General features: G+C 37.4%; 2 protein-coding genes across 2 annotated transcripts in view; one reads left to right on the top strand and one right to left on the bottom strand.

Moving 5' to 3' along the window:
- The window catches only part of ACLY (ATP citrate lyase), a 62,445-nt gene extending 59,927 nt beyond the window's left edge, over positions 1 to 2,518 (bottom strand). The window contains exon 1 of the mRNA XM_015832227.1: positions 2,399 to 2,518. The gene's annotated coding sequence lies outside the window, so the exon portion shown is untranslated. The remainder of the gene's footprint in view (positions 1 to 2,398) is intronic.
- Positions 2,519 to 17,042: 14,524 nt separating this feature from the next.
- Positions 17,043 to 23,630, top strand: part of TTC25 (tetratricopeptide repeat domain 25) — an 18,755-nt gene continuing 12,167 nt past the window's right edge. Inside the window, exons 1-5 of the mRNA XM_015832225.1 lie at positions 17,043 to 17,170; positions 18,109 to 18,240; positions 18,632 to 18,785; positions 19,588 to 19,649; positions 21,067 to 21,220. Coding sequence (XP_015687711.1) covers positions 17,057 to 17,170; positions 18,109 to 18,240; positions 18,632 to 18,785; positions 19,588 to 19,649; positions 21,067 to 21,220 — 616 coding nt within the window. The 5' untranslated portion in view covers positions 17,043 to 17,056. The remainder of the gene's footprint in view (positions 17,171 to 18,108; positions 18,241 to 18,631; positions 18,786 to 19,587; positions 19,650 to 21,066; positions 21,221 to 23,630) is intronic.

Genomic DNA, 23,630 nt, shown 5'->3' with positions numbered 1-23,630 from the left:
CTAAGCGAAATGTTGTAAGTCGAGGACTACCTGTACTTTATCATTTTTTTTCCTTTTTTTTTTTGGTCATCAGGTTTTTGACACCTTGCTAGGTGACTGGTGGTACTTGGACATTGCCATATCTTAAAAGTGGTACAATGGGTGAAAAGGTTGAAAAGCCCTGCTTTACAGCACACTCTGAGCAGTTTAAGGGTCATCATATTGCCCCCAACAATCTGGATCCTCATTATACCAACCTAGGAAGGATGGGAGACCGAGTCAACCTTGAGCCAGTCAGGACTGAACTCCTGCTGTGGGCAGAGTTAGCCTGCAGTACTTCATTCCAGCTACTGTGCCACTACTACTAAAAGTGTTAAAATTTTCCAGATCAAGGCGGCTTTAGAAAATTTGAAAGAAGTGTTGCTGGGAGGAAAAATTAATTAGATTCTCTTGGAAGAAATCACAATTTGCAAGATATATTTGCAAATCAGATTCAGGACCAACAAAATGTTCACTAAAATGATCTCCAATTGAGAAAAATGTTTTCACTGATATCTTGGAAATCTAAACTCCATATAGACTTCACGGTAATTAATGGTTTTGTCCAAAAGGAGGAATATATGAGCTAAAGCTTCCTATTCCTACTCCTTCTATCCCACTGCAGATCTTCGTCAACAATGAGCAACTGCCAACATTGGTGAAATATAGGGATAGAACTAAGTAGATATCTGGGTGATTTGTAGTAGATTCCTAATAGTTGGTCCTACCATTAAGAGAATGACATTACTCTTAAACTGGCAATTTTAAGCGTTAAAATAAAAAGCAAATTGTTATGCCTGCGCACCTAACAACAGTGATATTTTAAAAGGTCATGTACCATCCACAGAAACAAATATGAATGGATACAAGAGTCCACACCAGTCTGTTGCTTGGTTCTAGTACCAAATAAAAAATCTTAAGCTATTCACATTCTCAGGGGCATCCTGTTAATTAACTCTTGCCTGTGTATTATTTTGTCCATGTCTTTCATTGGGGGATTTTAGGGTTCTATAAAAATTTTCAGCTTGGATTTCAATCAGCTCATTCAGAGAATGCAGGACAATCAAATATACTTCTGAGACATAGCAAAAAGTTAACAGAAGCAAATCACCATGAAAGGGTAGAAGGTGTAATGAAGACAAATCATTGTCTTGTTGCAATTTTTCTATATGGTATATTTCAGGTGCTATGGTAAAACATAGCAGGAGAAATCTCTTTCCTTTATTCTTTTCTGTATCATATTAAATGGTCTACTCTATATCGAGTCTTGCCTCAGCCATGAAAGCCAGCTGGGTGACTTTGGGATAGCCATTCTCTCTCAGTCCAACCCACTTCACCGGGTTGTTGTTGTGGGCATAATAGGAGGAAGATGTGTTGAATATGTTCACTACCTTGAGTTATATGTAAAAATAATAAATTATAATAATTTGTAAAAATAATAAAAGGTGGGATACAAACAAATATCTACATACCCTGTATTTTTCTTCAACACAGAGGCAAATGCCTGAAAGAAGTGCTCCTAATAAGGGCTGCCCTTTCAGGCATTTAATCCTAAAAAATAGACATCCATAGAATATGAAGGATAATTACTCTTAAAGAGAAAATGAACTATGTATCATAAATATGTGATGACTTTCTGAAACCTTTTGCAGTTGGGAAGTCTATAGATTTAAAGAAATGTGTGAAAAAGGAGTTACTTTTCTCAATCCCAAATTTATATCACCAGATGATTCACAAGTTCCCAAACTAAGGAAAAGACAAAAATGACTCCATCGACTCCTGAAATGGTGGCATATCTTTTTCCCTTCCTATGTAGGAGAGGGACAGAAGTTAAAACTATTCTAGGTCTTTCTTTCTTGCTTTCCCTCTATCTTGTGATTTTATTAATTAGTTATCAAAAGTTGCTAGAAAGAGAGAGAAATCTCCAGTGATTTATGTAATATTTTGCTCAATTAATATAAATTGCCATCCCATGGGTTAAAGTGTGTGTAGGGGATTGCTCTGCAGCCCACTTGTTTCACAGTCCACAGATACACTTGCCAAAGTGTATGATGTACTTTGGATGCTGAATACATGTAATGCAACAGTAACTATTTATCTACATAGCACCATCCGGTACGCAGAACTTTACAAAAAGTGAACAGGTACCGCTTCTAATCAGCGATTGGTCACTTATAAAACTGCTGCGTTCGTGTCAACTCTGCTAGGAGCGAAAGGAACTGCTCCAGGGACGATAATCAAAAAATGCCTTTTTTAAAATGTCCTTAACAGTCCGAAAAGTGCGCTTATTTCCCACACATCCGTGTGAAAGGCGTAGTTAAGGAAAACGCTTAAAATAAAGGAATACAATATTTCCCAAATCTCTTCCCTCCCCGCTTACCTTAGGGTTAAAATGCCTTGCCCTTCGCCGGCCAGGCCTTTCCTAACTCTGAAGTAGATCCTGCTGCCTTTGTCCAAATCTTCCTGCTGCTTCCTTCTCCGTCTTTTTCTCTCGCCGCCGCCACCGCCTCCTCTGCCTCTTCTCATATGGCTAGATGCACTCCAGCCCTGCCATAGGGCAGCATTTTCTCCACGTGCTGCTTGCCTGAGCAGTGCCTGACTTCGCTCATTGGCTCACCTTCCGTGGGCAGAACACCGTATGCTTGGGGGTGGGTGGGGGGTGGAGCGGGAGAGAGTTGCAAAGCTTACTGGGAGTTGCAGTTTTTTTTTAATCTGTGACTTCTTACTTTCATCTCGTGTGGTAGCGGTAGAAGGCCGGAAAACCGGGGACAAGTCGTTTTAGTGTTTTTTTTTTTTTAAAAAATACCTTTTTTATCATTATAAAGCGTACTTGTTTCACCAATTTTATCAGTGGGAAAGTTAAAGCAAAAACCTAGTTACATTTCAAAAGGAGTCTTCGGAGCCTCCCGTCTTTAGAAATAAATAAAAACTGCTTCTAAACGCGTTGGAAATTCAATGTTTGCGGGAATAATTTCTCCTTTTTCCTTCAAGTTACAAAATTATAATCGTACTATTAGTTATCTATGTTTTCAATCAATCAGAATAGAGTTGGAAGGGACCTTGGAGGTCTTCTAGTCCAGCCCCCTGCTCAAGCAGGAGTCCCTATATCATTTCGGACAAATGGCTGTCCAGTCTCTTCTTAAAAACCTCGAGTGATGAAGCACCCACAACGTCTGAAGGTAAGCTGTTCCACTGGTTAATTATCCTCACCGTTAGGAAGTTTCTCCTTAATTCCAGGTTGCTTCTCTCCTTGATTAGTTTCCATCTGTCGTTTCTTGTCTTGCCTTCTGGTGCTTTGAAAATAAATTGATTCCCTTCTTGTGGCAGCCCTCAAATATTGGAATACTGCTATCATGTCCCCCCCCCCCCCAGTCCTTCTTTTCTCTAGACTGGCCATTTCAAAATCTTGCAACCATTATTCATATGTTTCAGTCTCCAGACCTTTAATAGTTGCTCTTTGCACAAAAAAGTCTCAACATTTTTTGTAATGTGGTGATCAAAACTTGGATGCAGTATTCCAGGTGTGGTCTTACTAAGGCTTTATAAAGTGGTACTAATACTTAATGTGATTTTGATTCTATGCCTCTGTTTATACAACCAAGGATTGTATTAGCTTTTTTGGCTGCTGCCATTCACTGCTGACTCAGTTTAAGTGATCATCCACTAGGACTCCAAGGTCCCTCTTACAGTTACTGTTTTTGAGCCAGGTTTCACCTAATCTGTACTTGCACCTTTGTTTTTTCTGCCCAGGGGTAAAACCTTGCTTTTCTCCACATTAAATATCATTTTGTTAGATAGGGTCCTTTGTTCAAATCTATCAAGATCTTTTTGGATTCTGAGTTTGTCTTCTGGGGTGTTGGCTATTCCTGCCAGCTTAGTGTCATCTGCAAATTTGATGAGATCTCCTTCTATTCCCTCATCTAAGTAATTTATGACGATATTACTGGGCCTAAGACAGAACATTGTAGTACCCCACTGCTTACTTCCCTCCATGTAGATGTAGTACCATTAAGGACTACTCATTGAATACGATTTGTCAGCCAGTTACAAATCCATCTGGGATGATGCTGTCTATCCCACATTTTTCTAGCTTACCAAGACATAGGTTGTGGTCTATGCCTTGCTGAAGTCTAAATATACTATGTCCACAGCATTTCACTGGTCTACTAATTATTTCATTCTTTGACACACTGACTAAAGATTGGTTTGGCATGATCTGTTTTTAATAAACCTGTGCTGGCTACTAGTTATAACTTTGTTTCTAGAATCTAGATGATCACAGATCTGTTTTTTTAATTATTTTTTCCAGTATCTTCCCAGGTATTGATGTCAGGCTGATTGGTCTGTAGTTTCCTGGATCTGTTTCCCCCCCCCCTTTTTTTTTTGAAGATGGGAACCACATCAGTTCTTTTCCAATCCTCAGGTAGGTCCCCTGTGCTCCAAGATTTTTTTTAAAGATATGATACAATGGTTCTGAGATAAGTATAGTTTTAAATAAGTATGAGTAAGAGTATAACTAAATTGTGCACCATCTACCTTGTTTTTCACTTCTTTGTTCCATCAGCAAAGGTTTCTACACAACATTCCTTTAAATTTCCAGGAAATTTAAAAGCAAGCAGAAAGCAGCAAAAATAAAAGCAATACTTGGATTACTCCTTGCTAACTAGAAACAGTCCAATAGTAGCAGTTGCAGCCAGCCTGCTCCTAGATAGCTATCATCAATTACCAGCAAAAAAAACGTTGCTGGGCTGGTGACCTGTTTTTTGTTAGCAAGTAAGGATCAACATGTGCTTTCAGTATTACTATATATGAGAAACCCTGCGAACAATACTGTAGGTGACTAATTTTTCTTTTGTCATTGCCTTCTCACACACAACATGAATTTATATATATATAATATTCCTTTTTCAGAACTATATGTATCTGATGCAATGAACTTTGATTCCTAAAATGCAATAATACATTGGTTAAGATTTTAGAGAGGCCACAAAACTATTCTGTTTTCTCTTTTTTTGTTTTTTTAACAGGAGCTCAGGCTGTGGGGCAGCACTGCCATTGGCCTTGTCATTGGGCAGAGGAAGGCAGTTTTCTTGCAAGGACAAGTTTTCTCAGTGATTTGTCTATGAGATCTTCTTTAGGTATCAAAATAATTTAATTATTAATTTCTAAATATGAAACTAAAGAAAGTTAGCTACTCCATCTCAAGCAGCAAAATGTCTTAGGCCAACTGTGTGTGGTTGTTTGCATAGACAATTTCAGCACTAAAATTGTTTATTTTATACAATGGAATAATAAGCCATCTTGCTAAAAGAGTATTAAACTGATGTGAATAATGGCTTAGCCATATTATTTCTTTTTTCTGCCCATTTATAAAATGGGAAATATAATGCAATGCCCTTGAGAAGAAAATATGAAATCTCCAATTTCAGTGTAAACTCAGATCGTTAGGGACCTTAGCTAGGCAAGTCACGAATCCAGCCTTAGAACAAATTTCCAGAATTTCAACTAATATGACCTGCAATTATGATCTATCTTACAGAACCATTGTAAGAATTTCTGAAGGAATGTGCTGCTGTAAAAGTGAAAGTAGTGCAAGAAGCACTACTGAAACTTCCCTTAGTAACAGTTAGCAAAATTGCCAGACATGTTTTTGTTCAGAGAGGTGACTGGCTGAGTTCTTTCAAGAACCAAATTTCATAAAATCTGTTCAATGGGATAAAAGACAGGCCATATTTGCAACTTGAATAGAACAAAAAATGTATGCTTATACTTCTACTAAATGTGTTATGGGGTTGGTACACAGTTTGGCTGTGTAATGCTTCATTAATATTTGCAATTTTCAGATCACAGGATAAACTCCTACATCAAAAGAATAATAAGATTACGAATAACAATTCACAAATTCAAATATACTCCCACAGCACTTCACTGTTGCTGATTCTCATAAAGGCAAGTTGTTTTCCATACTTTTTTTTTCTTTTTTAATTTCAAAAGAAAGTTATGCTGTCTAGACAGGTATCATACATGACAATATCAGGTAGGCAATCCAATTTGGCAAGAGAGTGAAAAAAGCCCTTGTATTGCTCTAATTTGCACAAAGAAGAGGTACACAAAGTGCATAGATGGGAGCCTTGTTCCTATAACATGCTTTTAACTGGCTCAAGTGTGAGGATTAATCTGCTGTGGGAACACCAAAATGGATGAATTGATTGTTAATTAACCCATAAGAGTTAGATATAACCCCAGACTGAAATTCCACAAAATCAGTTACGTTATCAAAATGCTAAGTCAGCGAGATGCCAATTTTTTCCATGTCAAGTTCTCCATGAAAAGGAGTTAGAGAAAAAGAGCAGCTTAAAAAATACATCTTTCTGTTAGAAAACTCAGTGCAAAAGTCTAATGGAACAAGACAGAGTTCTCAAATACTGACTGGCTGTGGTGACCGAGCCAGGACTGCTACTGAGTATCTGACCAATAGAAAGAAGCTAGGAAAAGCAAGAAACTTTCTCAGTCTGCAGTTTAGATGTAGTGTGTGATTGTAAGAAGATCTGATGGGAATATGCCTGACTTGGTTAAGTCTGTATTGATACAACAGGAGCATTCACTGCCAAGGAAATCTAGCCAATGTACCATTAACGTATTACTTGAAATGGCATATAATGATTACATTTCCATTAAATGAAATGTCAAATATGGTCTAATAAGCTGCTTATCTTTTTTTTTTTTTTTTTGGTGCAGCAGATGACTTGGCAAACTGATTTCTTCATTGTTTCTTTCCATTTTGGCTAGTATCCCAGCCATTTTTGCAATGGCCAATATGCTGACATTTTGTGCATATGTTTTGGTCGTTTGATTTATGACCATAATTGGAATCAGAATTTCTGTTGTAAGTCAGTGCAACCAAACTGTCATGTTAGTGAAACATATGAAAGCAATCCGGCACACCCCACTATGGTTGTTAACTGAGAATCATGAGTCATTAACTAGATATTCATGTCAATCCAAGCCATTCTGGGCAGTTCTTGGACTGTATGGCATGCCATTCTTTTGCTCTTCAGCCCACCCTAGCAAGTCAGCCATCAGGCATTTTTTTTTATTCCTCAGTCCACCCCAGCAAGGACCAGCATGCTTTATTTCACTTCCCATCCCACCCCAAGCAAGCATTGGCAAGCAATCATTTGTCCTGCCTTCTCTCCCAGTTCCCTGCGCCAACCTTTCACCTTTTGTGCCAGGCCAAAAGGGTGCAAAAATGGAGGCAGCAAAAGGAATGAAAAAGGTCTGAAAAGGAGACAGCAAAGACAGGTAGTTTTGCTTCAGCTGCAGTGGCTGGGCACAAAGATTGAAAGACTGGTGTGGGAAACTGGAAGAGAGGATATCTGGAGGAGCCAGGCAGTTCTGGGGCTGCTTGCTGCCTGCAAAGTCAGGGTGCAGCATGGCCAAAAGGGCAGAGCTGGGGGGGGGGGGGAGAGAGATAAGCAGGTGGGGGAGTTGAAACATCCCTATGGTTGTAAATGCAGGTGCCTGAATTTTAATCACATGATCATGAGGGTGATACAACAATCAGCATTTTGGGTATGAGTCATAAACCCATTTTTTCAGCCCATCATAATGTCAAATGATCTCTGAACAAATGGCTGTAAATCAAAGATTATCTGTAGGAGGAGTTCACCATTACCTATTTTCTGGTCTTCTTAGTCTGACTTACAGTCCTGGGTTTTTCATACTTCTGGCATCGAAGTATGAATTAAGTAGATTTGTCTTATTCAAAATCAGATGAAAACCAATTTACATTAGCAACGTTACTGAGATAGTTTCAGTTGTTTATCTTGTGATTTTTCTTATATTCTAAAAACTCATCTTAATTTCTTGCTATTGCTATTTTCTTGTATTTATTGATATTCTTTATTGAGATATCTTTTGGAGAGGCATCTACAGGATCAAAAGCTTATGTCAACATGACAAAAGCAGTATCATGCAATATTATTATTATTATTATTATTATTATTATTATTATTATTATTATTATTATTATTATTATTATTAAATAGAGTTGGAAGGAACCTTCCACTGTTGGAGCATTCACAGCTTCTGAAGGCAGGTTGTTCCACTGATTAATTGTTCTAGCTGTCAGAAAATTTCTCCTTAGTTTGAGTAGCTTCTCTCCTTGGTTAGTTTCCATCCGTTGCTTCTTGTCCTGCCTTCAGGTGCTTTGGAGAATAGCTTGACTCCCTCTTCTTTGTGGCAACCCCTGAGATATTGGAACACTGCTTATCATGTCCCCCTTCATCCTTTTCTTCATTAAACTAGACATACCCAATTCCAGCAACCGTTCTTTATATGTTTTAGCCTCCATTATAATGCAAGCTCTGCTTGCGTGGTGTGATGTCATGCACAAAATGAAATGGTTCCCCTAAGCCCAGAAGCCATGGAGGAAGGAGAGGCTCCAAGACTGCAGACAAGTTTCACTGTTGCATATTCATGCCAATCTCACCCCTAACTTGCTCTGCCCTCATAGAGGAAAAAAGAACAACAAAGCCAATTCATCTCTTAAAACATGTCATGGGTTCAGTCATACTGTACAATGTTCAACTCGCACAAATTTCTTTTTTTTTTACAATATTTTATTAGTTTTCTACATTTACAATTCATAAGTGCCTAGTACACAATGTGTTGTCTGAATCCATTTGTTTTATTTAATATTACACATTAATTTCCTAATCTCTACCCCGTTTTTCCAGCCATTGATAAAATACATCTCATATCTGAAGATATTCTGTGTCTTCTTTTTCTTTAATCTTCAATGTAAGTCTATCCATTTCTGCACAGGCCAATATTTTATTGATTATCTCTTCTTCAGATGGTGTTTCTTCAGTTTTCCAGTACTGAAGCAAATACAATTCTTGCTGCTGTTAATACATGCAATATTAAATATAATCTTTCTTTATCATATTTTCCTGATAACATACCTAATAAAAATAGTTCCGGTTTAAAATCTACATGTTTTCTTAACATCCTTTCTAGCCAGACATGTATTTTTGTCCAAAGTTTTTTTGCTTTAGGGCACGTTCACCAAAGATGGTAATATGTGCCTGGTTTTTGATTACACTTCCAACAGTTACTAGACATGTTTTCAAACATTTTTGCTAATCTCGCAGGTGGTAAGTGCCATCTACAAAACATTTTATATAAATTTTCTTTATAAGCAGTTTCCATTCTCAATTTATAGTTTCTTTCCCACAAATTTTGCCATTTTTCTAATTCTATATTGTGCCCAACTTTTTTGCTCATGTTATCATTGTTTCTTTCACTTGTTCATCTTCCATTTTTAAATTTAATAGAAAATTATAGTTTCTTAATCAGCCTAATGACTGCATGATTCACTTAACAACTCTAATGATTTGCCTAACAAACATGGCAAAAAAGGTAAAATAAAATGGGGAATCACTCATTTAATAACTGGTTTGTTTTAGCAATGGAAATTTTTGGGCTCAATTATGATCATAACTCAAAGATTACTTGTATAGGTTAATTAAAAATTATAACATATTCTCACACGAGATTGTAAAAAAGTTTAAAATTAAATAACAAATGTACTTAATTTTAGCTGAAAGACATTCCAAATCACATGTTATGAAATATCTAAGTTATAAATAATAAACTTAGATATTTCAACACATCTGGAATAACCAGTTGGGCTATTGCAAATTGAAGGTACAGCTTTCCCAGCCTCAGAAGAACAAACCAAACTGGTTGTTTAGCATAATCAATTAAAGAGTATCAGCGTGAAGTAAACTTTCTTTTGTGATCAGATTTTCACAACTGCTGAAAAGTTGTCCTTGTACTGCACCCATAACATGGTAATTTTGTGAGAGCTTCCTAGATATAGGGGAGGCTCTTTATACACTTGGCACATATACAACTGATGTTTATTAACAGATTCACACACATGGACATCTCTTGATTTCTTTGTTCTTTATTGCAATCTACAATTGTAGATCAGGGCTACACAAAAATCTATTCTAGATAATAAAATCAGTAGACTAATTTCTTGTGACAGTCATCTATGGTCATGTGGATTTTTGTAATCCAAATTTGATTGCCCTATTAATAACTTATAGTGAAAATTATTTTGAATTTTTCTTCTTTGAAATTTTGAGAATAGTTTTTCGCAATAGATATCTTGCCATATCTTTTGTTTTGCTTGTGATAACTGTAATATACTGCAGCTTTTCCTTGCACTAATCTTACTATAACTGTATCTCCTCCAAATCAAATCTGTCACACAGACATTCTCATAATTTGTATGTTTGACACTATTAATTCATTAGCCTTTCATAATTGCATCTACTGTATTCCCCTATCTTCTACTGTTTTTATAGAGAAAATTTGACCCTGATGTTTTATCGTTAATGATATCTAGATATTGAGACTACATTTTGTTGCTTGAAGCAAGCGTTGACAATGAACAACACATTTAGTTCAAAATCTTTATTAAACTATCTCCTTCTATATTACATCTACATTACATATGTACAAACTAAATCATACATCCCAGGTTCTATAATTTCTCCACTCTTCTACCATTTTGCATTCCAATCTCCCATTAGATATTAATATTTTTCACTTTTTGCTCAATGTCTTAAAATTGTAAAGGGTGCTATAGTTGTCCATGCTTCAAACATACTTCATAAGAACTGCTTCAGATTTTGTATAAGCACAAGCCTAACTCTTTGCTATTCATTAAAACATCTTTTTCATGCTGAAAAGATGGCTCGTGTTTGTTTAAGGAATGTCAGACAAGTATTGTGCTCTCATGAGGTCCAAATAATTTCTTTTGAACCATTTTAAAGTATGCACATTTCTAATGTATGTATCCAGTTGTATAAAATTGTTATCAATGGATAGCCACTAACAGATATTATTATCCTGTCATACCAAAAGGTATAGTTAGCATTGTTATTTCTGACTATCATTGTCTTATTATTTCTTTGTCTATCTCAAGCACTAAATAGTATGGCAGGTAATATCCAACTTAAAGTGGCCCATTCCTAAATTCATTTATAAACATTCAATGTATTATGTTTAATTTCTGTTTTGATTAGTTCAATTTTTTCCTAATTCAGGCATTCTATTATCCAACTTCATGCATCCTTAAGAAATGAAGAATTTTTCTTTTAATACTAGCACCCTTAACAATCAGATTTCAATCTGGTTTTGATCTGGCTAGATTTATTTGTGGAAATTTGATATTCTTCTCTAGCAACAACTATTTTGTAACTTAGAGTTTAATCAACTGGTACCCAAATCTCCTAAAATTACGGCCAGTTTTCTTAGCAACAGTATTGAAGTGATTTGTTATTGCCTTCTTCCAGATTTGATTTAGGATGTCCTAAATTAATTAACTCCCTACAGAGCTCCACCTACATGGGGCTTACTCTTAGTTTCACTCATCTCCGTTTACGCTTATTGGCAAGAGTGATCTTATTGGAAGCTCATGTTCTTGTCATCATTATCCATAAGGCCATTAGTGTTTCCCCCCCCCATACTAAGAAGTCATTATACTTCTTGAGTTAGACTTTCATGTAAATGTACAACCATAACATTTTTATTGTATGTAAATGAATTTGAAAATGTAACTTTTTCTTGATAATAATGACACATTCACAAAATCTTTTGGTAATAGAAAGTCCATGGGGAAGATTTCATTCCATAGTTCCCTGAGCACAGCTTAGTTACCTGCCCTAAGTCTTCATTAGACTGTCACTTTTTCACAACTTGGATCCAGCAATATTAGGCAACAGAATGAGAAAAGAAAATAAATTTAGAGAGATTGAAAAAGAAAGGGGGAAAGAAGAGACTAAGCTTTTCCATTTAGACTGGGGAAAGGAGTATACTAGAGAGAGGGTGATGGTATTGTTAAGCTCCAGGAAAGTGGATTACAACAGGATGGTTTAATGGTGGCTTGACTTAATGCAGGGGTAGGCAACCTTGGCTTTTTTATGACTCGTGGACTACAACTCCCAGAATTCCTGAGCCAGCTTGGCTGGCTCAGAAATTCTGGAAGTTGAAGTCCACGAGTCATAAAAGAGCCAAAGTTGCCTACCCCTGACTTAGTGTAAGCTACTGCTATTGCTTTCAGCAAATTGAGGAAGTGTGTGCAGTCACATATGTCAGAGTGAACTTCCAAAAGAGGCCAAATGAGGATTAGATAAGATTGGGGGAGAAAGGGAAGGTGGGGTGTTATTTGGCAGAAGAGATTCCTCATTATCCTTTTCCTTTACAATTCCCTCTGTCCAGATTTTTACATCAGGTCTGCAAGGGCAGACATAGACAAGTTGATACTTGAATGTTCATCACAAAAACTATAAATAAACAATAAATTAAAAAAAATAAAAAAAATCTAAATTAGGCACTTTGAAAAACCAGTGGGAGGAACAAGGAAGTGTCAAAAGAGTATTTCAAAAGAGAGATAGCACAAACATTTCATCAAATTTAATTTAGTTAATTGTTTCAGATTTAAAAATCACTCCTACCCATCTTATAAGCATAATCACTAGTTTTAAAAAGAAAGAGAGGCAAGGCCAAAGTCAAGAACACACAATACATTTAAAAAGCAAATTTAGGACTTTCAGCTTTTTGGACACCTCCTGCTTCTCTCTTAATTTCAGCCTTAGCTCTGAGTATATTTATTCTTATTAGTATTTATTATGGTTGCCCACTCCAAGGCTCTGGGCAGCTTCCACCATCAAAATATACAATTATAATGATTTAAAACATGACAACAAAACATAGCACAGACCAGAGCGCAACCATAACAATAAAAAATATGATAGAGCCTCTGCAAACACAGTAAATCCAGACCTGGGAACAAAAGCAGGTCTTAAGGAAAGTAGACAACTCCAGGAGAGTAGACACCTATTCCAGAGGTCGGGGCTGCCATATAATTACTCACATGCTATACTAACTAATCATAATACAACAGAATCCTATGTATGGTTATTGAGATGGAAGACCAGACTAGGGCTTCACTGCCTGGTTAGGAATGCAGCCTTGATAAACAGCACTGTATATTACAAGCATTGCTAGTTCAAACCAAGGTTCATTTAATTCAATGTTCTGTAGTGCAAAGTGGTCAACTGGATATCTTCTGGAAGTTTGTAAGAAGAAAATTATCATGATTTGCTTTAGTTTTTTTTCCTTGTTCTTGTTGCTCTCAGAGTTTGCTTCAGGCATTTCATTTCCCAATTAGGTACTGTAATGTCATCTGCGAGTCCTCCTGCGAGTCCCTTGGACTGCAAGGCGTTCAAACCGGTCAGTCCTAGAAGAGATCAACCCTGACTGCTCTTTAGAAGGCCAGATCCTGAAGTTGAAACTCAAGTACTTTGGCCACCTAATGAGAAGGAAGGGCTCATTGGAGAAGAACCTATTGCTGGGAAAAATTGACGGCAATAGAAGAAGGGACGACAGAGAATGAGGTGACTGGATGGAGTCACTGAAGAAGTAGGTGTGAACTTAAATGGACTCCAGAAGATGGTAGAGGACAGGAAGACCTGGAGGAACATTGTCCATGGGGTCGCGATGGGTCGGACACGACTTCGCAACTAACAACATCATCTGATATGTGAAAGTTACTTGGTATACTAGTAGAAGAAATGTATATTTTTTAATTTGGGACTAGAATAAATATTTCCTAAACATCCAATTCTAAAAATATGTATGCACATATTTGAACTACACACCAATTAATATTGGTAGTTGATATATGTCATTAGAATAGTTATATCCTTAACTAAAATTTCCAGAAGCTTACTTTAATGACTAAGCTGTAGGCAAACTTGATATTTGAAGATATACTATCTTGCTCAGGTGAGATTTGGTTGCCACACAGTAATATAAAATCACCACCTACTCACTCCATTTTTCTGTCTCTCAAAGCTGCAATGCTTCTCTCTAACCAGAATTGCAAAAGCAGCTCTAGAAACAAACCGGGGAGAACCTTAATTATTTAATTTGTTCTTGTTCCACCCACTTTGAACCTTGAAAGACATCTTGAAGTAGTGTATGTTACCAGCAATGTGTGAAGAGCTGACATTGTATAGCAGTGATGGCGAACCTTTTAGAGACTGAGTGCCCAAACTGCAACCCAAAACCCACTTATGCATCATCAAGTGCCGGGTGGGTGTGGCCATTGGGTGGGCGTGGCTGCAGTGGTAATGGCAGACTGGGTGGGACTAAAAAGTTCAATCAATCAATTTCAACTTTGCAAGATCTTTTTTTCCCCGTGAGAAGTTGAAATTGACTGATTGAACCTTTTTTTTTTTTTTTGCACATGGTGGCAGAGGCCTAAAGCAAAAAGGTTTTATAAAACCCAGCTGAAGGCCTAGGACTGGGGCGACAGCACGCGTGCCCACAGAGAGGGCTCTGAGTGCCTCCTCTGGCACCCGTGCCATAGGTTTGCCACCACTGTTGTATAGTATCCCTGGGAACTCTACAGAATGCATAATGTTTTTAGGCGAAGTATAAAATGCCTGTGTTATTTTAATACGCTAGCTAGATACTTTCCCTAGGTATAATGCAAAATGACAAGAACTATTTAGGCAAAGTATGTAAAGAGAATTATGAAAAGGGTTAGAGTTAGGCCTAGGGGTTAGGGTTAATCCTAACCCTAATCCTAACTCTAGCCCTTCATTGAAAAGACTTATATCAAATTGAAAGAAGACATTTCTTACTGAAAAAAACAAGAGAAAAAGACCAATATTGACCTACTTGTTGCAATAAGGAAGGCTAGAATAACATTTTAGTGGCTGTATTTATATTTTGCCAGTTTGCATTTTGGCATTGCATAGAATGCCTAAGAAATGTGTGAAATATTAAGCATTTCATACTTTGATGTCCCATTTTTGGAATTCTATAGATTTCCTAGGCATTTTATAAAATGCCTAATTTCACAAACTAATAGTAACATATACTACCTTTACTAAAATAATAATACATTTCATGTAATAGTAGAACACAATAATATTTTGTTCAATAGTTAAATTTATATACATACTCTATATATAAACATCCATGTGCAATATCCACATATGGAAATTTTGACCAAGAATGGTATTTCCCTAATCTGAGAGAGAAAACATTCAGGTGAACTGACAACATCATAATGAAAGCCTTCCTCCAAGTCAGGTAATCTCTGATTCATGGGAGAAACTTAGACCCTCCTCATTTGATCCTTTGATCACTTTAATGGTTGCCCAGTTTTATAATAGGTGAGATGTTCTGCCATCCAGGCCATCCCCCTACTTGAAACAGGAATCCAGAACTAGAGCAATCCCAGACAATGAGGATTTATTTATTTGATGAATTCTTCCAAAGGAAAGGCCATTACTTTTTGTAGTGGTAGGAGATTGGAATGAAGGGGTTTTTCATTATTTTATTTTATTTCTCTGATTGTGAAGAAATGCTGACATACTAAACATTATTTGTATTTGTTATTTACATTTTAAGATATAAGTGAAACACATTCTCTGAATGCAGTAGGTTTACATTTTAAAAAGTAAAACAGTGCACTCATCACAATATTTGTGACATAAAATCAAGATAATAAGTAGAATAATAAGTAGAATAATAAAATTGAGTTAAAATTAAGAAAAAGAATAAAAAAATACCTAAAACACTAAATGCAAGAGGCTGAGATATTTAAAGAGGGCTGTCCTATTCTAAAAATATTTGATTCCTTTACTCTTTTAGCAAAGGACTTTTCCCAGTTCTACTTGCCATATTTGTTGCCTATCATGGAACCCATTCTAACTGGTTTGCGCAGCCTCCTGTAATACAATTACCCAAGATAGATGCTCTAATACGCCCTGTTTAATGCCAAATATTTTTTTGTCAAATGTTTGTTTCCCATTCCCAGAAAATCGTGACTTTATTTATGCACCCAGAAACTGCATTCACTTTTTAAAAATCATGTTCTGTTTTGAGATTTCATGCAACTCTTACTTTTTTTTCCCCTTTCCAAAGTGTGCGTCCTCATTCTGGGGTTTTCAAAGACAGGGATAAGAATTTGACTGTCTCCACAATTTCATTCTGTTACGTTTGGCCTTATTACTATTCTACTTCACCCATTTTGAATACTGTTCTGCGGTGTTAACTACCCTTCCTATTTGACCATGAAACCAAGAAGATTATGGCAATTCATCAGCAGTACCCCTGGAAGGCTGATGTAACATGATAAGAGCCAGAAGTCAATTGATTCTACAACCACCTGCCAAATATTTTGCTGAGAAACTAGAACACTATTTCTTCTATTTCCATTAGCCTATTGTCTCTGTTTTCTACTTAAGGGATCTGTTGATCTGTTAAGAAATGAAACAAATTTGACTAGAACTTACCTTATTAAAATGGGAAGCAACTATTATCTATCTAGTATGCTTTAAAATAATTTCTACTGAACCTGTTATGATGAGGCCACTTTGTACATCTCTCCATCTGAAAACAGAAAAACTGTGGTGTGCTTGGTGCTCTCTGAACTTGTTTGCTTGCAGATGTTGTGTTACCAGATGGCAGTACCTGCAGGAGCATTTTAAAGGATCTGTCCATATAATTCCTACCAGATGAGCTTGTCTTGAAGACTTTACTTTTTTCCTTTGCTAAATTATGAAGAGATCCTTAAATAAAGCCTCTGCTCAAAGATGTGTTTTTAATAGAGAAAAGGGAACAGTGACAGCCAAAGAATAAACAAAACCGGGCACAGTCAGTTTAGTTTAGATTAATTGTTCTGCAGAAAGAAACCCATATGAAATAGGGTTACTATATCTGGAGTGCAAAAATCTATATGTCATCTAGTGATCGTTCGGAATTTTGTACGACAATCCTAATACTATATAGTTTTCGAAGCTACTGGAGAGCTTGTTCCAAAGTTTTGCAATCTTTTGATCCATTCGGCTTCCCGTCGAATTTCCGGAAGTATTGCAGTTGCTAAGCTGCAGGTTGCCAGGCAACCTGCGTCGCGTCCTTCTCGGCTTTGCTTTCTTCCAAGATGGGGGACAACGAGGGGGAAGTTTTGCGTGGGACTTTTCCCAGCCTCATGGCGGAAGGAACTATGCTTAGCCGGCGCGGGGAGCTCAGCAAAGCTCTGTCCTATTACACTTACGTGAGCATTCTCTATGTGGATATTCGGAGAAGTCGCTAGATGGACGGGGAGAAATGAATCTGCCTCCTAAGCAGGCAGGCAGATTTAACCGAGAGCTGGGAAAGGTTAATACTTGAGCGGGAATCCCATGAAGAGGAGTTGCAAGAGCCTTGTTTGATCTCCTCCCCATAGCAAAGCTGCACAGAGACGGGCCTCAGGTTGCATGGCAGGCTGGGGACTTGCATCTGGATCACCTGGATAGCCAGATCAGGTCCCCAGATGTGATAGGTCAAGTTCTGTGTGACTGGGGAATGCTGGGATATTGTAGCTGGAAGGAGGCAGTGAATTGCATCTAAGCTCCAGTAATTACGAGGGGCAGCAAAAAGTTAGAATTTTCTGCCTGCCTTTACTGCACTCCGATTGTCCAGATATTTGCTATTTAGATATGCTATCTGAATAGAGAAGCCAGTGTAGGAGAGACTGTTCAACCCCCAGGGTCCTGCAAGTTTTCAAAACTGGTAACAATTAATAGCGACAAAGCAAATTTCTTGTTCATTTTTCATTTGGTTCTGTGCTCCCTACTATCTTGTCAGCTTTCTTGTCAGTTAATAAGCATGTTGCCGCAGTATTATGTTTCCTTTATTATTAGATCTTTCTGTAAACACAAGTGGAGGAAAAGGATAAAAGAAGAAAAGCTGAAGAGAAAGTATTTTTCATGGTATTCATATCAAGAATAAAATACTTAAGACAGAGAGTGTAGGTACTACAGAGAACATGATCACGACATCCAGAGTTTAGCAATAAATAACAATGGAGTGCAGCTTATAAATCATATAATAAAATATATGCATAAGAAAAATACATCTCCGTTTTCACCAGAGAAATAATGGGTATGAAATGCTCAGCTTATAACAGTAATAATATAAGGGAGATTGAAAACAATTATTTTTATGGGTTAGGCCTTACAGCTTCAACCTGGTGACAGGAACTGCCTTGTTTCCCGTTCAAAATGCTACTTAAGACTTGGAGATACAGAAAATGCCCTAAAAGATGCAGAAGCCTCTCTGACTGCTGACAAAGAATTTACTAAGGTAAGCAGAGATACCTGTTCCAACTCAAGAGGTTTCAAAATTTGTCAAGGGTTATCTAGTTTGTTGCTAAAAGAAAGTTATGTCTTTTTCCAAATTCTGGAAAAAAAATACTAGGTTAGAAAATCATATTGAAAGAAATGCAAATTAGACGTGCAAAGGGATAAATTGGAAGAATGTTTCTTAAAAAGAACTAATTAAATAAAACAGTATAAAGCTGGTAATGGAGAGGGAAAATGTTCCTGAATTGTACTCTAATTCCAGTTGGTCATATCTGACAAATTATTGGATGTTGGGACAAATGTATGTATATTTGCTGTTCACTTGCACGTACAATATATATGTCTTCCAACTTTTTTTTTCCTCAGTCCCATAGTTTTCCTTTCTGTTACAGGGATTGTATCAAAAAGCAGAAGCCTTGTATACCATGGGTGATTTTGAATTTGCTTTGGTCTTTTATCATCGAGGGCACAAGCTTCGCCCTGATTTGCAGAAATTCAGACTGGGTATTCAGAAGTCCAAAGAAGCAATTGAAAATTCAGTTGGAAGTAAGCAGTATGGTTTTATTTGATATAGGTTATTTTGTTTTATTTGTCAGACTTGAATGTGATAGAAAACGTATGAAAAAACCTCAGTCAAATATTGTGCTGTGTGAGGACTGTCTATAATACATGATTTTGACTTCTGCAAAAAATAAATGAACCAAAGAATTCATTTTGTTCTTTTCAAAACCAAATAAAATATTAATGAAGCCTTCAAGAAGAACTTCCTTTGCAAGTTTTTTTTATAGTCCATCTCATTATTATTTCCCATATTTCTAAAGGAAACAAATGGGATATTTTCAAAATTCTTTCTAAAACAGATTCTGGTTCTATCTTCAGTTTGATAGATTGCCTTTCTTTCAGGAACACAAGGGATCATATATAGTGTTCCCTCCTCCAATTTTTCTCTAAACTAAAAATATTGTTTAAGTGATTGAGAGACAATAATTGACCAAAGTCACCCACTGTATTTCCATGATAGAGGGTAGACTAATTCAATATTGTATTGTACACTGGTTTGTATACTACACATCTAGATAAGGCAATGGTATTTTAAGGAAAATACACTGGGGAAATAAAGATAATACGCCATTATACAAAACTGTGGTTCATCCAGACTTGAAATGTTTTGTGATATTCTAAACTATGTTTTCAAAAAAAGTAAGGATATAGATTACCAGAGAGTTGAAACGTGTGTGTATGTGTGTTTTAATAAGGTTGATATTCTTTCTTGCACATATTGTGGCTACTACCTGCAGTAGGTGCTTTTTAGGCCTTCCTGACCACTTGCTACCTTCTCTGTCTGTAGGTCCATCATCCGTGAGATTGGAGAATAGAGCGGACCTCTGCTTTTTGAGTCGCCAGGCAGAGGTATGGTCTCTCCAGCTTTTTCCAAAGTGGTTATCTTGTGCCTATTCTAGGAATAAATAGAAAAAGTGGAATGGGTTTCATGACATTGGGGCAGGTTAGATAATAAGAATGGTGGGGTTTTGCAATTCATTGACCTTTTTCTTGAACCATTATATGTGAGATCAGTAGCAATATCTTCATTCCCCTGAAGACTACTTTCATCCTATCCATTTATAAATAGTTTATACTATGAATATTAAAAAAAATAATTAAAATTTCTATTTGCTTTTACTTGTTTTGCATAAGATGATATTTGATCAGTTATTTTTCCTGAGCCACTTGATCTCACCTGAAGGAAAACAATTTCCAAAGTTTGGATACTACTGATGAAGCTGGGGGTATACTATCTAGATAGACTACAGTAATCTATTGTACTGTATTGCGTATACCTGATCTGAAATATATAATATTCCATTATTCATACAATATTTTAATGGGGCAAAAATAGAGAATGCACCATGTAGAACCCAACAATGTCAGAACAGAAGGTCATGAGAATAATAAAAGCCGCTCACCTTGCCTAGACTGTGCGGCCTACTGGGTGGGTGTGGATGGAGTGGGTGTGGCCTACTGGGTGGGCATGGCCAGCTCTACATCGTTCGCGTCAAGGGTGCCTGTGAGGGCCTGGGCAGGAGTGAGGATCTCTGGCAGAAGGGGGTGAGACCGGGGCAAGCACCAAGGCATGGTCTATTTCTTCATTCCTCACAAAGGGTGACACCTCCCCAGCATGCACCCAGGGGGCGGGGGCGACACAGCAGGGGCTGGTTCCTCGCTGTTTCTAGACAGCCTTGTGGAGCTAAGACTGAATGCGTTTCAGCATAGATGGCCACTACAAAATTGTACATTGGTTCCTGGCCGGCCTGGGCCAGAGCCAAGGCAGCAGGGGCCGTTCCCTCACTGTTTCCAGGATGGCTTCATGGGCCACATGAAACCACTTCTCGGGCCGCATCCAGCCCCCGGGCCTTGTGTTTGATATGTCTGATCTAGAGAAAACCTTCTAAAATAGGGGAGTATCGTTATCGCCCTTAAATGGATGTTTTGGAGGAAGTTGCATAGTGAAGTAATTGAATGTGTAAGACAAGGCCTTTTGTGTTTACAGTTCATACCCTGAATCACCATCTACATGAGAGCATGGATTGACATAATTCTTGAGTTTTTAATCATATTGTCCCAAGCCTCTCACGTTGTGGAAACCCTTTTTCCATCTCAATCTGAACTGTTCAATTTATTTCAATCTATACTCCTGGATCTATTAGTTTGAGAGACAGCATTGCTATCTTCCAGGGCTCCTTTTTGTTTCTTTCTGAAGAAATAATGCTGCAGAGAAAGGAGAAGTAAAAAATAATTGTCCTTGTATTTTTTTCTTTTCTTATAACAGAGTAAAAAAGCAAAGCAAAAACTCCATATCAAAAAGGATGCAAAGTACCTAAGTAAACAACAGGCCCCTGTGAGGAATGAGAAGATGGAACGGCAGCTCCTAGGAGAGCTCTATGTTGACAAGGCTTTTCTGGAAAAACTGCTCAAGGATGAAGGTTTTAATTTAATGCATTTGTATAGTGTGGGGCCTGGGAATCTCAGAACTACACACCTCATTAGCTTGTCTGCCCCTATGAAATTGACTTTTTCAGGAAAGTGATTTCTTGTCTAGGTTAATAATCTTTTCTGCAATGTGCACTACTAAAATTGTTCCATGGTTAAGGAACATACAATTTGTGAAGGGATGATAGCAAAATGCAAAAGCTTGCTACTGAAGTACAAGCATATTTTAACAAGTTTCAAAATCCTCTGCAATATGCAATTTCCTTAGTTGACAAGTCCATGGAAAGGACTGTTGAAGGGAGAGAAGTTGACTGGCTCTGTAAGATTACCTTCAGATAGGGCTTTCTGGTGTTGGTAGGCTAAAATAGGGGGGCTCAAACACCAATTGCACACTTTGATTCCTTTCTTCTAAATCTGATTTGAGGCAAGCAATAGTTATTTCATCTTAACAAGCGGACTATAGTTATATTTTCTATTTCAAAATAGAAAAGAATACAGATAAATGAAGCACAAAAGCAGGAAAGAAAAATGTATGATCCCTTAGTTTCTTGCTGCACTACTCAAAGTTTCCTATTATATCTTATGATTTTGTGTTTTTGTTCTATTTTTTTAAGGTTCTCTGTTAGGTGTGCTGATATTACATATCAGCAACAGGATAGGTTCTTTGAAGAGGTTGAGCTCATATATACATTAAACCATAAAGTGATTTGGTTTTAGTGCTACAGAATGTTTTTGTCCAGCATTATAACCTGCAAACTGTAATGTATGATTTAGTATTATTTGTGAACCAAACAATTATATTCAATCTTTAACATCTCCAATGAACCAGACAATTATATTCAATCCTTAACATCTCCAATATCCAAACATCTGATATTGGTAGCAGACTTAGTAAAATCACTGTAAACTAATACTAGATAAATGAAAGACAAAAAGGACAAGTATAAAAAATGGAAAGAGGAACACATAACTAGGGCACAATATCAGCTAATAGCCCGAGCGTGCAAAGATGAAGTGAGGAAAGCTAAGGCTCGAAATGAACTAAGGCTTGTGACAAAAGTCAAAAATAACAAAAAAGCTTCTTTCAACATGTAAAAAGCAAGAAAAAGGTTAAGGAAATTATGGTCTATTAGTGGGAGAAAGTGGCAAGAAGGTGACAAGCAACAGGGAGAAAGCAAAACAATTTGTTTTTTGCACCCGTCTTTACACAAAGGGAAAAAACAGACCAACCTATCAAAGAAAGTACAGTAAAAAACAGATTAGAAACACAAGTTAAGATAGGCAAGAAAATGGTAAGTGAGCACCTGTTCACTCTAGATGAGTTCAAATCACCAGGACCAGGTGGATTACACCTCAAGGTTCTGAAGGAACTGGCAGATGTGATCTCAGAACCACTGAACTATATCTTTCAAAGATCCTGGAGCACTGGGGAACTACCAGAGCACTGGAGAAGATCTGATATAGTTCCCATCTTCAAAAAAGGAAAACAAAATGGATCCAGGAAATTACAGACATATGAGCCTGACCTCAGTACCTGGGAAGATTCTGGAAAAGATAATCAAACAACGAATCAGCGAATACCTAGAGGCAAACAAAGTCGTTACCAAAAGCCAACATGGGTTTGTCAAAAACAAATCATGCCAGACAAATCTTATTGCATTCTTTGACCAGGTGACAAAATTACTGGACCAGAGGAATGCTGTGGATATTATTTACTTGAACTTTGGTAAGACATTTGATAAAGTAGACCACAACCTACTATTTGATAAGATAGAAAAATGAGGGTTAGACAGCATCACCACCAGATGGATTTGTAGATGGCTGTCCAACCGTCCTCAGTGTGTGGTCCTCAATGGAATTGCATCTACATGGAGGGAAATGTGCAGTGGGGTGCCCCAGGGCTCTGTTCTTTACCCAGTGCTCTTCAATATCTTCATCAATGATTTGGGTAAGGGGATAGATGGGGAACTCATCGAATTTGCAGACGACACCAAGCTGGCAGGAATAGCCAACACTCCAGAAGATAGGCTTAAGATACAGAAGGATCTTGTCAGACTTGAACATTGGGCGCTATTTAACAAAATGAAATTAAATGGTGAAAAAAGTAAGGTTCTACATTTAGGCAAGACAAACCAAATGCACAGGTACAGTATAGGTCAGCCGTCCCCAACCCCCAGTCTGTGGACCGGCACTGGGCCGCCGCATACCAGCAACTGGGCCACACAAACAAGTGAAGCCTTATCTGCTGGATGCAGGCAGCACATGAAACCATGCCCCCTCTGGTCCACAGAAAAATCTTCACAGAACCTGGTGGCCAAAAGGTTGGGGACCTCTGGTATAGGGGGTACCTTGCTCAATAGTAGTAACTGTGAGAGGGATCTCGGAGTCCTAGTGGACAATCAT

Source organism: Protobothrops mucrosquamatus, unplaced genomic scaffold, assembly GCF_001527695.2.
Source record: "Protobothrops mucrosquamatus isolate PMUCROS unplaced genomic scaffold, P.Mucros_1.0 scaffold1, whole genome shotgun sequence".
NCBI classification, from domain to species: domain Eukaryota; kingdom Metazoa; phylum Chordata; class Lepidosauria; order Squamata; family Viperidae; genus Protobothrops; species Protobothrops mucrosquamatus.
Note: the sequence above shows the minus strand (reverse complement) of the source record. Positions and strands in the feature narration are given on the sequence as shown.